We start from the raw sequence: 11923 nt of genomic DNA, 5'->3' as shown, positions 1-11923 counted from the left end.
CTCGAGGCGAAAATGAATTCGCGGGCTGTCTGATGAAGCCGAAGGCCTAGGAGGTATCGTTTGGTATTTCTTTTCTTTTCTTTTCTCTGTCTCCTAGTGGGAATATTAACGATTTAACGATGGTGGGGGATCGATCTGTTTAGTGCTGCTGAAAATCTTGCAGATTAGCACGCTCGTGCTAGACTTTTTTGGGGAATTGGTCACACCAACTAGCTTCCAAACACCAGAGGCTGTTGTTGTTTTGTACCTCAACATCCGTTTATCTTTCCTATGGGCTATGACCAATCAAACGCTGTATTGCATCCTGCTGATGTGAGAGCCATGAACAGAGCTTCTGATGATTGCAGATATGACAGTTTCTATTGGACAGTTAGATGTCACCGCGAGGGCTTAGATGCACAATCACATCACAGGATCAATTTTACAAAGCCTTCACAGTTACTTATGGATCAATCATCACGTAGCCTAGAGACATACTAGTGTTGTTTTCAGCCCTAGCCTTTCAACGAGATGTATCCATTTTTGACCATCCACTCCAGGTCCCAGTGGTTGTTGGCGTTCTTGACAGTCCAGTAGGACCATCCAAACGTGGCCTGCCCGTACACACCCATCTGCGCCGCCGCGTACTTCTGGTACTCTTCCTTGGTCGCGTTGGGCACCTTCCACTCTGCAACCCACTCTCCTTGATTTACCAAACAAAACGCATGAACTTCGCAGAAAACAAGAAGCCACCTCCCTACCTTGCTTTTCGTTCTTTTTTTTTCTTTAAAAAAAGTAGTACTAGATAGAAGGGTCCGATCTGGAGGTGCTCCTCGCTAGCTTACCTACGAAGGTGAGCGGCCCGTTCTGGGTGGTGACGGCGGCGAGCTCGCCGGAGAAGTTGGTCCTGACGAAGTCGATGTTCTGCTGCACGGTGAAGTTGCTGAACGCGCTGTTGAACACGGTGTAGTAGTGCACGTCGATGACCGCCCCCTGGAGCCCGCCGGCGAACGGGAGGAGCTCCGTCGAGTTCCCCGACGACAGCCGGTTCGACATCACCACGTACGCCGCCGGCGAGTGCCTCCTCACGGCGTCGTAGCCGGCGCGGTAGTACCTGGTCAGGCTGTCCAGCGCCGCCCGGGGCGCCAGCGGCTCGTTCAGCAGCTCCACCGCGAACAGGCTCGGGCTCGTCGCGTACCTGTGTGTATTCCCGATTGCAAAGGCAAAAAAGATTCAGTCTCGCTGCGATGTTGCTGCTCTGTTTTCCGATGAAATTCAGATGGAATGCTGAACTGAATTGTGGTGCGACCTGGATGCGAGGAATTCGATGACTTGCACGGTCTGTGCGATGTTGGCGTCGGTTGTTCCCCACTCCTGCGTGCCGTCTCTGGAAGAGCTGTGCTCCCAGGGGTTCTGCGACCCGGGAGCTGCGTGCAGGTCGATGATGACGCCCAGCTTGTACTTTCTGTCCAAGCAGCGAGGAACAGCAGCATCATGAACTGAATGAACATTTTCAGTTGAACACTCCATTAGTGATGGCCTCGGAGATCTTCTGTAGTTTCTGAAGGCTTACTCTGCCCATTTGAAGGCGTTGTCCAGGGCTTGCAGGGAGCCTCCAACGTACGGAGCCGGAGGGTTGGGGTCACTAGCGATCCACCACCCTACTGGAATCCTCACTGCTGTCAGCCCGCTGGACGCGATGAACTTGAAATCGTCCTCAACTATGTAGGTGTTCCAGTGGTCCTGCCAACACATGCATGTTAAATTCAGATTCTGAACCATAACTGCCCTTTAGATCAACCAAAATTTTGCAAGTCATAGGAGGATCCAGGAGTGAAATTTGAAGGAACTAGCCGCAGCTACAAACTTACTCATATCTGACTCTAAAAAAGGCTCTTAACATGTCAGCTTTGTAACTTAATCTAGTGTTTTGTATATGGTCTAGAACGCCTAATGCAGCAAAATGCTGCTATTCCACAGGCACAGCAAAAGGCAGAGCTACATGTCAAACACATGTGATTGCCCGCACGCCAATCAGAGTCACATGTTGGATGTTTTGCTTGCTTCCAAACCCCAAAGCCAAACTGACCAGTCAATGCAGCACTTGCCGAAATCCTTTTGTTCCCATCTCCCGATTGAGACAGACACGAGATAGATGGAGCGAGACAAGAGATCCAGCCACACTCTGACACTTTTACATCCTAGTGCAGGTTCACACGGAAACAGCATCAAGGTATTGTTTAGATCACTTCAAAGTTCCAACTTTTTACACTCTCTCTCCATCACATCAATTTTGGGACACATGCATGGAGCAGTAAATGTATGTAAAAAAAATAACTAATTGCACAGTTTAATTGTACATCACGAGACGAATCTTTTAAGCCTAGTTAGTCCATAATTAGATAAAATTTGTCAAATACAAACAAAAGTGCTACAGTACCAAAAAAGTGCCAAAAGTTATAAAAACTTGCAATCTAAACGGGCCCAATCTACTCTGCGACGTGGATCAATGTCTCCTCCCAGTCAGCAGTTGACAAGTGGACCCTACTGACATGTGCGGCCTCGGAAAAGGAAGGTGGGCGCATATATACTGTATGCGTATACGTATCTTCTTACCCTGAGCACGGATGCGGCTCTGTCGGTGCCGTATCCGTTGCAGAGCTGGTACTCCCCTTGCAGCTGCTGGCCGACCTTGGTCATGAGGAACACCGACGCGTCCCAGTCCGACCACCGTGTGGGCTCGCCGTAGTCCGCTATCACCTCACCGGTTGCGATCGCCTGCTCAGATGATAAACCACATTTCATCAGTACTGCGATGTTGTTGGGAAATTCCAGGAGGCACATCTCCCCGTGCCGGCCCACTAGCTACTTCTCTTTTTTTTGTGGGTGTGTGACACAAGTCACTGACATACCTGGACGAAGTACCCGTTTGCCGCCTTAATCCGGACCCGGTTCTTGTCGAAGGGGCAGCGCACGATCTGGAACGTCTCCGGCAGCGCCGGCGCGGTGGCGGTGGCGACGATGATGCCGTCGCTGGCGCCGATGCCCATGAACTGGCCGCCGGGCGTCCGGAAGTTGAACGTCGTCTCGTTGATCCGCCACAGCTGCATTAGTGCATTATACCCATTCATTTTCATTTTCAGAGACCGGAGGTCATCAGCAGTGTGACACGACCAGCGAGAAAGAATTCAGTTGGCATGCGCCGTCGGAGCGGACCTTGAACGTCTCCCAGTCGGAGGCCTGCGTCCGGTTGGCCACCACGCCGCCGCCGCCGCCCTGGTCGGCGGTGATGTACGTCTTCCGCAGCGCCGACTTGAACTGCACCTGCGTCCCGTCCTGCACGCACATCCAGATCACATCGATCGCTTCAAGAGTGTAAGGCTGGCGAAATGCCTGCGCGGATAGGTAGAGCGGAGGAAGCCACGGCCACGCACGTACCAGGAGGTCCTTGTTGGGGATGCCGTCGAAGAGGGGCGGCAGGATCCATCCCTCGGTGACGAGCCACCCGCCCAGGCACACCGCCCGGACGGGGAGAGCCGGGTACGCCGGCGCCGGCGCCGGGACCTGCGACGGCGACGGCGGTGGCGGTGGCGGTGGCTTCACCGCGGGCCGCGGCGGCGGCGTCCTCTTGCCATGGGAAAGGGAGCAGAGGCACGAGGCGCACAGGAGCACGACGAAGCAGAGACGCGTCACGAGCGGCAGCCTAACGCCCCCGCGGCAACCCATTTGGCTAGCGGCTGGCAAGCCTCTTGTCCTAGCCGCTACCGCTAGCCGGGCAGGCGGGGAGGGATGGCTTGGTGCTGCACCTGCAGCTGCCCGGCCTCGCGCGCTTTTATCATATGAGCCTGAAGATTAGTGCGCGCGTCGCGTCGGTGATTGGAGATGAGGACGGCGTCCCTGTCGGATGGCGACCGGCGCTCCCTCCGTCGCCACGCTACAATGCTTGCGCTGCCGGTGGATTGATCAGTCTGATCTCCACTTCTCCAGTCAAGTGTCTGGGGACTGGATGGATCCGAGTCGGTCGATTCTGAATTTTCTTATTGGATTTGGATCAAAATTTTACTTTTGATGATGCGATGACGGGGCCGTTAGCCCTTTGCTTGCTACCGGCTTCAGGCTTGCCAAGAACATGCACAATTCACAATCCCCTCCTCCGAATGCTGCCGACGAGACAAACGACATTCAGATCACGACCACGGTCCGACGACCTTTACAGACTAGCAAACATATACTGATATACAATACAGGAGCATTCGAGCAGTATTGCTCCAAGGTACAAGCGACGACGACTCCATCCACACCCAGGACGGCGCGTGCATCCTCGCGGCGGGAGGACGGTGCGATCCTGCCTGGCGGCCATGGCAACGAGCGCCTGGCCGTAGCGCCTGGCCGGCGATGGGCCATGCGCTTGGATGCTTCCAGGGCGGGCGGGCAGCTTTACCCGTGAGGCGAGTGAACTGACCGAACCGGCCGGGGAGGTCGCGTCGCGTGCTAGAGTGGGCATGGCGGCGCCCGCGGTGGCGTGGTCCAGGTCTCCAGGTCCGGCCGCGCGCCCGTGTCCGACGCGTCGGGCCACGGGGTGCGGCAATCATCTCTCACGAGAGCGGCAGCGGCTGATGTAGTGTACAGAGGCCGCCCCCAAAGACTGAAGCTTTGTCCGGACTGGGATAGATCGCCCAATGGCCAATGGCTCTCGGTGTGCCTGTGATTACCGGTGGGCCCAGCATGAGCAAAATGGAACCCTGATGACTTATATTATTCAAGAAAAAAAGAGAACCCTGATGATTTAATCTGCAGGTTCTAAGTAACATGAAATATTCGCTAGCTTCGGCCCGTTTCTTTCGTGGTTAGGCCGCCAGAGCAGATCAATCTTGGCCTCTATCGCACGTGTTACTTCCTCCTAGGATGTAAATATAAATAGTACAGATATTTTCCGATCGTCCGATATCAATTCGAATAGTCTTTTTATATCCGTACACTGTTTCGAATATCGGATATTTAAATTAAATATCGGATTCGGATATAATATAACAAATATCCGGCGGATACCGGATATCCGATCGGATAATCCGCATAGTCAATTCCGATAGTTATATTCCTAATATATACATTAATAAAAATCTGATTTAATCTTTAAAAATTTATAACTAATTCATTTCTAATAAGAAAAATCAGAAAAATATAGAATTAGCACCAAAATTTTTCTAAAAAATTAATCTATCTATTGGTACTATATTGGAGTTGAATCTTGTTTATTCCTATATTGGAGTTGAATCTTGTTTATTTCTAGTTCGACAATTAAACTCAAACTCTGGTAATAATTCAACAATAAAAAATAGATTTATTCCATCTTTTTTTAAAAACTCAATATTGTATAATAGTTCGAACTCTATCAATAATTTGACTGCTTCTACATATTTATGCATGTATGACAATATCAGGTATTTGAGTACCCAAAATGGTGTCATCTTTTGTTAATTTGGTTAATCAAGCATGATTTTAATTTGAATCCAGCCTTCTTGAACAGATTCGAGTGCTTATGAAGTATCATCAATGTAATAAGTTATAATGCTGTTAATTGAGTGTCTCCAATCTAAGCTATATTGCAAGTTAGAATGTCATGTAATCGAATATCTCTCATCTACGTAGTAAGCTAGAAATGTCATGCAACTGTTTGCTAATTTGTTTCGTTAAGCATAATCTAGTTAAAATTTGAACTCGTAGGGTGTTTGAAAGTTACAACACATGTGATATGAATAAATATGCCTTTACTCGATATCTGAAAAAATATCCGTATCTGATAGTAACCGTATCCAGTTCGCTCCGTATTCGATACACATCTATTTGTATTCATAACCGAAGCAATCCGCATTCGTATATATATCCAAGTACATCCGTGTTCGAATCCGAATCCGATAGAAAATATGAAAACAAATAAAATATCAGTGATATCCGTCCGTATTCGATCCGTTTACATCCCTACTTCCTCCGGTCACAAGACTTGTCCTCAAGCGAAACTGTTTTTCTAAAGAAAAAACATGGAATCAAGGCTTGAGATTTCGTACTGTGGAAATCGAAGACGTTCCTCGGTTACAGCGATGCGCAAAACCGTAGCGTGCAAGGGATGACACCACCAACACTGGCAGCTTGAGTGATGCCTGCATGCCTGGGAAATGTTCCCCAACCAAAGTACTGGAGTACTATCGATGGCTACACCGCGAAAGTCAGATCAGACTGCAGCTGTGCCGCAGTTTTCCGGTCGATCCATCGGAACCAAACGCACGCGGATAAAACGAACGAAGGCATCTGATAAGAATTTTCTGAATTCTGAACATCTTCAGGAAGCAAGCGAATCGATGGTGGGAGCAGTTCTTCGGCCACCACATTAACCAGCTCGTACTCGACAGAGGACAAATTTGTTGTCTTGGTGTCTTGCTTCAGCGCCAAGATAGCAGCAGTGTACGAACAGTTCATGGAGGCGCTCCTACTTGTTCACTGCGAGTAAAAAATCTCACGGATCCCCTTGTCCACTGCGAGTAAATCTCACGGCTTGGATAGGTCCGCTGCACATGGAGGAACATGTCGTGCTTGCGGATACAGAGGGTGAGGAATTAGACAGGAGTGTAAATTAGGAGAGGGGAAGAAATCGAGCATAGGGTGACGAATATTCATGTCGACTGCAGATGTTCTGAAACTTTATCATGTCGCCTAATTAGTCCTCAGCTACAAATTTTTCAGGAGTCTTTTTTTTTTTGTTTTGGATGTGGAGTTGTGGACGAGAGAAACAGAGATCAATTTACAGATTAAGAAAACAACAACTGTTCTGACTGCTCTGCTCTTCTGCAGAAGCATCAACCTCATTCAGTTCCAGAGTGTAAAAAAGAGTGCCCTTTTTGTCCTTCAAGAAATCAGGGACCTCGAAAGTAAAAGTATAGAACAGCCTTGTTTGTACTTGTTAAAGCACAAAATTAGCATCGATCCCTGATGTCTGTTCTTTCTTTGGTGCAGAGCAATCCTAGTCTCTCGTTAACTGTAAGGAACGGGAATCCTATCTGGACCAGACTTCATGTCATCCCGGAGCAATTCAGACAGGGCAAGACTGACCTTCCCAACTCGCCCTGCATCATGAAACAAAAAAAAAAATTCATCTCGAATCGCATCTTTGATCTACCAATATCGGGCTGCAATTTCATTCTAGCAGACACTGTAATTCTGAACTGCAAAAAAATTACCATCCCCAACTTGCTGGCCGTCCCACTCGACGACCGGCAGCACCGGCAGCCCGCTCCCGACGAACATCATCTCGGCGCACCGCCTGGCCTCGTCGGCAGAGATCCTCGCGTCTCCGGCACTCCTGAGAAGCCCGGCCTCGACCAGCCTCGGCGCAAGCGCGAGCAGCCGCTTGGCCGTGCACCCACTGAGGACCTTCTCGAACGCCGGCAGCACCAGGTCCCCGTCCGCCGTCACGAACGCGACGTTCATCGTGGGCCCCTCCGCGACGCACCCGTCCTCGTCGACCCAGACCGGCGCGTACGCGCCCCGCGCCTCCGCCTCCACCAGCGCCAGCGCGTTCGGGAGGTAGTTGACGCTCTTGATCCCCGCGAAGAACGGGTGCTTCATCGGCACGGTGGTGGTGATCGCCCTGACGCCATCGTTCTGCTGAGAGCGGCGAGTTGCGGCGGAGGCGGCGATGGCGACGGCGTAGAACGCGGGTCCCGTGCAGCCCGTCGGGGAAAGCAGGAAGTCGCCGGGGCCGGCGCTCAGCCAGTACTTGATCGAGCCGTCCTTGCATCCGGAGGCTGCGGTCATCTGGATCAGAATTCCTCGCATCGTCTCGCGCGGGAATGGTGGGTCTATCTTTGCTTTGGATGCAGATGCTAGCAGCCGGTCCAGGTGTGAATCCAGCTCGTACAAGCATCTGCTCAGAGAGCCAACATCACAAATATTCAGAGTTTCAGACAGTGTACACGCTGCCCTATACCACCGTATCGTCAGAGCCAGAAGTAGGAAAGAAAACTGTGAGGGTGACGATACTGAACCCATCAAATATGGTGGCGGTGTCGAAGACGCCATGGCCTCGGTGGACCATGTGGTCGTCGATGGGGATCACCATCATGGATGGATCAAGGATGATGCCACCAACGACACTGGAGTACATTGCTGGGTACCGTCGCTGGGTGGATTCCCATTTCTCTTGAAGCTTTTCGAGTACCTGGATATATTCAGAGTGACAAGTTCAGAATATTACATGTTGCTTCAGGCTTTCAGCCTAGGCAGTTCATGTTACTGTATGTTATGACTTCCCCCCCGAAACAACTGTATCGTATGAATTATTGGCACCACCCAAAAATCCCAAATAATTTCAGCATAACTTGTCAATCAATTTTACAGGAATCTTGGTGATCATCTTCAAAACACAAGTAAAGTAATCCACCAACACCGGAACAAGAAGATGAGGAGAGTCAAGGCTCACCTGGATGCCCGACGCGTACACCGGCACCTGGCGATCCTCCCCTGAAACCATGAAGAGCATAAGCAGGGACGTCTAATCCAGGATCCGATTCTCGTGAGGAAGCCATGATACGAAGATGCTAACCTTGCATCCTGTCCACTGTCCACAGCCCACCACGAAGGCAAGGGGATGGAGGAACTACCGCTGCGTCTGCGTGAGAAACAGAGCAGAGTCCAGCTTTGGTTTTGTGAGCTCCGATCAGAGTCCAGCTTTGGTTTTGTGAGCTCCGATCAGAGTCAGAATCCAGGGGTTGAAGTTGAAGGGAGAGGATACGGCGGCGGAGTTCATCCGAGGGAGAGCTGAAAGAGAAACGAGATGCGACTCCCGCCGCTGATGCTGATGGTTCCAGCCGGCGCTAGTTTTTCTATTGTGAAGAAATGCGGTGACCTACGGGTGGCAGCGCGCCGTGGGCACGGCAGCACATCCCGAGCTGTTTTCTGGATTTGGACCAGCCCTCCTTGTTTTCTTTTACTTCCGGCCGCCACAGCTTCGACACCGAGCCGCTCTTCTGGCTCTGATCCATTCTCTGTTTTCTGACACGGTGCCTCAGTATGGTGCGCGTGGAGAGGTGAGTGCCTCGGTACGGCGTGTCCCGAGACTACTCGGGCAGCATCGTCTGCGTTGAGTTTGGTCAGCGGACGCCAAACCTCTCTCTCACATAATATGCCAGTGCTCCCGGCTACTTTTTCTTTATAAAAAAATCACCATAGAAAGTCATTTAGAAGGTTTTAAATAGTTTAGGATATAATGTCTGATTTTACATGTGGATGGTCAAGTAGACAAACCAATAGACTTATTTCAAATTCTGTACGACAAAATTATGAACAAAAGCTTATGCTGGCTATTTAATTTAGTGTGCTGGCTATATGAGTAATGGTCCGCTTCTTATTGGGCTCATGACGTATAAGTAGTAGGCCAAGTCAGTCGGGCTGCATCTCTCGCCCATAAGAGCACTGATGGCCCATGGCAAAATTTGCCTGCACCTTTTGGGTTAGACATTAGATTTGGACATTTGTTTACATGGTGTTACCAAAACTCGAAAATTACTCCAGGCAGAACATGTGTAAAATGCACACTTGTGGTTTAGTGATTACCTGTTATTATGAAAAAAAATCGACTTCCTTTTACATTAAGATATTGTTTAGGTGAAAGTAGATATAAGGTAGCTCACCAAACTGCCTCAAAGCTTGTGATCGGCGTTGACCAGCTCAGTGTCGTGGCCGGGCTCGTGGCACCAAATAATCCTTGACTCAACTGAACACGTACTGTGAGTAAGCAGATTCTGATTACCTAATCCTTGACTCAACACTAACCCTATGTATGACATGTCGGCATCAACCATGAAACAGTCAAAGAAAAAAAAACTAACTTTTCCAAAATCCCAACAGTAACAGCATCACAACAACAGCGGATCAGTCCCCTGAAAACATCTTGGAAGTTGGAACATTTTCTCTTCAACTTTCCAATGCAAACTCATCATGATAAAGGAGAAGACTTTTGTCCCAGCGAATGCCTGAATATATATACTACGAGAAATGGGGAACGAACGATCACATACGAAATGGAGATGACCAGAGCAGGTCTCTGACAGTGCCTACACAAAATTACTATAGGGCTTATAAGAAACGGACAACGCATCGTAAGTTCATAACTGGTGGGCAGGTCGATCTGGAGACGACGACACAAGGATGCATGGGATGGCTTCTAATGGCAGGAGCACAGGGGCTCCGCGACGGCGTGGAGGGAGTACATGATGATGAGGAAGTAGACGACGAGCGAGACGAAGCCGGCGATCAGCGCCCCCATCACGTGGCCGCAGTAGGCCCGCACCTGCCCGCAGATAGGCAGCCACCCGGCGTGCGTGTTGCCGTTCCTCCCGATGTCCGATATCGCGCCGGCGGCCGCCACCGCGCCGACGAGAAGCATCCCGACGATCTGCACGCGTTTCATCCATCCATCCATTCGAATTCGTTCATGGACAACCGCCGGAATCGAATGAGGATGACAATGCAACTGCATGAGTTGGAGGAGCTGACACTAGAAGTAATTAAGGTCTGCGCTGCTTGCTTACCACGTCGCTCAGGAGCACCAGTCTGGAGGCGGTGCTCCCCGGCCGCACGAGGAGGACGAGCAGGCTGTAGGCGAAAGCCACGGCGAATGCCACCACGAAGAATCTGCGTGTGATCGAACACATTGTCATGATTCATGAGCAAAAAATATCGATCGATCGATCGATCTCTCTTCTCTGTAGCTAAATCACTTCAGCAGCAGTAGAATTCACTGGTAAATAAAAGATGCTCGTTCCATTAGCAAGTTCATTCAGAGTAATAAGAAGAGTGAGATTTACTCACACGAACGATGGAGTGTAGGAGTACTTGGCCTCCATCTCTATTCCGAAGAAGCTGGTGGTCTCATGGCTGGTCACCATGATTATCGCCGCCGCCGCCGCGGCCCCCGCCGCGGCGAGCCGGAGCACGACGGAGATGAGCCGGTGCAGCTTCGCCATTTCTGCTAGCTCCTCCTCTGAACTCTGGAGTATGCTAGAGTGAGTGTCTGCTATAACTGTAGGTGTTCTCCAAAGTGACAATTACTGCTAATAACGGGAGCCCCCAAGAAGATTTTGTGTGGCGAGGTTAAATAGCTGCACCGGTTGCTTCCAGTAGTTTTGGTGGTTCAGCTGCGTGGAAGTCAGGAGCAGCAGGAAACCTCTGATCTGGAGCAGGTCTTGCCGGTAAGCGACCTTGCCTTATCTTGTGCGTTGTGCTGCCCATGCTGCATTTGCCCTCCTTGTGTCGCAGGTGTCAACGTCTTGGTGCCATGACAGTTGGGCAACGTGAGAAGAATTCTAGGACCTGCTGCAGTTTTGTTGTCAGTAGTTATGATGCAAACGAATTCTACGATCCTGTGGTTTCATTCGTGGAGAGCTTGTTTCTTCCCATCTGAATGCAGTTGTGCCTAGGCTGTTGGAACGAAAGGGACTAACGAGCTACTGGTTTTCTTTTGGGCAAAACAAAGGTAGCCACGAAAAAGTTTCTCATCGGGACACTGAAGGAGACGTCTGCTGGTATCTCTTGTGTAGTAGCACTCTACAGCGAGAAACTTCTCCTGTTTGCCTCTCCGTCCGATTCCAAAGTGAATAGAAGACCATGTCCATGTCCTAAACGACCTACTTTTGGAATTAGAGGGAGTGCTACTCTTTGTGATCACCAGCTTTTTCTGACCGTCACCCGCGCTAAGATGGCTTCTGATCACTGGTGTCCAGCCATTGAATTTTAGCCATCTGTGCGGCTGATTTTTGCTAGCGCCATTCCATGAAATCCAATATGTTCGTCAATAGGTGTCAGAACTTTTTTAAGAGTATAGATTTAATGTTTTACTCTGGGCTAGGGCTAGGCCTGTTTCCTTTTAAAAAATATGCGCTTGTTTGTGAAC

The 11923-nt window shown here is 50.1% G+C and overlaps 3 protein-coding genes across 4 annotated transcripts; all 3 read right to left on the bottom strand.

Moving 5' to 3' along the window:
• Positions 1 to 313: 313 nt before the first annotated feature.
• On the bottom strand, positions 314 to 3771 carry LOC112888135 (probable glucan 1,3-beta-glucosidase A). 2 transcript variants are annotated; one of them, XM_025954489.1, is made up of 8 exons: positions 3418 to 3771; positions 3196 to 3315; positions 2892 to 3083; positions 2596 to 2757; positions 1553 to 1722; positions 1289 to 1444; positions 825 to 1177; positions 314 to 682 (listed from the first exon to the last, which is right to left on the bottom strand). In XM_025954489.1, the coding sequence occupies exons 1-8, from the start codon at positions 3703 to 3705 to the stop codon at positions 495 to 497; spliced, it is 1629 nt and encodes a 542-aa protein (XP_025810274.1). In that variant the 5' UTR covers positions 3706 to 3771; the 3' UTR covers positions 314 to 494. The 2 variants fall into 2 exon arrangements, with proteins under 2 accessions (XP_025810274.1, XP_025810275.1); XM_025954490.1 differs by having other exon boundaries at positions 314 to 667.
• A 2986-nt stretch (positions 3772 to 6757) lies between these two features.
• On the bottom strand, positions 6758 to 8940 carry LOC112886298 (D-amino-acid transaminase, chloroplastic-like). Its single transcript, XM_025952161.1, has 5 exons — positions 8576 to 8940; positions 8453 to 8493; positions 8019 to 8191; positions 7212 to 7897; positions 6758 to 7097 (listed from the first exon to the last, which is right to left on the bottom strand). The coding sequence occupies exons 1-5, from the start codon at positions 8580 to 8582 to the stop codon at positions 7006 to 7008; spliced, it is 999 nt and encodes a 332-aa protein (XP_025807946.1). The 5' UTR covers positions 8583 to 8940; the 3' UTR covers positions 6758 to 7005.
• A 941-nt stretch (positions 8941 to 9881) lies between these two features.
• On the bottom strand, positions 9882 to 11115 carry LOC112886299 (CASP-like protein 1C1). Its single transcript, XM_025952162.1, has 3 exons — positions 10843 to 11115; positions 10563 to 10665; positions 9882 to 10426 (listed from the first exon to the last, which is right to left on the bottom strand). Exons 1-3 carry the CDS (start codon positions 10995 to 10997, stop codon positions 10196 to 10198), a joined length of 489 nt encoding a protein of 162 aa, XP_025807947.1. The 5' UTR covers positions 10998 to 11115; the 3' UTR covers positions 9882 to 10195.
• Between the last annotated feature and the right edge of the window lie 808 nt (positions 11116 to 11923).

Source organism: Panicum hallii, chromosome 3 (genome assembly GCF_002211085.1).
Source record: "Panicum hallii strain FIL2 chromosome 3, PHallii_v3.1, whole genome shotgun sequence".
NCBI lineage: Eukaryota > Viridiplantae > Streptophyta > Magnoliopsida > Poales > Poaceae > Panicum > Panicum hallii.
This window is presented reverse-complemented; position numbering and strand designations above follow the sequence as displayed.

Bases quoted from the DNA above. Each gene is read 5' to 3' on its own strand.
- LOC112888135 (XM_025954489.1), bottom strand. From the start codon at position 3,705: ATGGGTTGCCGCGGGGGCGTTAGGCTGCCGCTCGTGACGCGTCTCTGC. The intron at 3,084-3,195 runs GTCCGCTCCGAC...GCACTAATGCAG, and splicing joins CCGACTGGGAGACGTTCAAG to CTGTGGCGGATCAACGAGAC. The intron at 1,178-1,288 runs GTCGCACCACAA...GAATACACACAG, and splicing joins ATCGAATTCCTCGCATCCAG to GTACGCGACGAGCCCGAGCC.
- LOC112886298 (XM_025952161.1), bottom strand. The intron at 8,192-8,452 runs GTGAGCCTTGAC...GAATATATCCAG, and splicing joins TGTACGCGTCGGGCATCCAG to GTACTCGAAAAGCTTCAAGA. The intron at 7,898-8,018 runs GTTCAGTATCGT...CTCTCTGAGCAG, and splicing joins ACCGCCACCATATTTGATGG to ATGCTTGTACGAGCTGGATT.
- LOC112886299 (XM_025952162.1), bottom strand. From the start codon at position 10,997: ATGGCGAAGCTGCACCGGCTCATCTCCGTCGTGCTCCGGCTCGCCGCG. The intron at 10,666-10,842 runs GTGAGTAAATCT...GATCACACGCAG, and splicing joins TCCTACACTCCATCGTTCGT to ATTCTTCGTGGTGGCATTCG. The intron at 10,427-10,562 runs GTAAGCAAGCAG...AAACGCGTGCAG, and splicing joins TGGTGCTCCTGAGCGACGTG to ATCGTCGGGATGCTTCTCGT.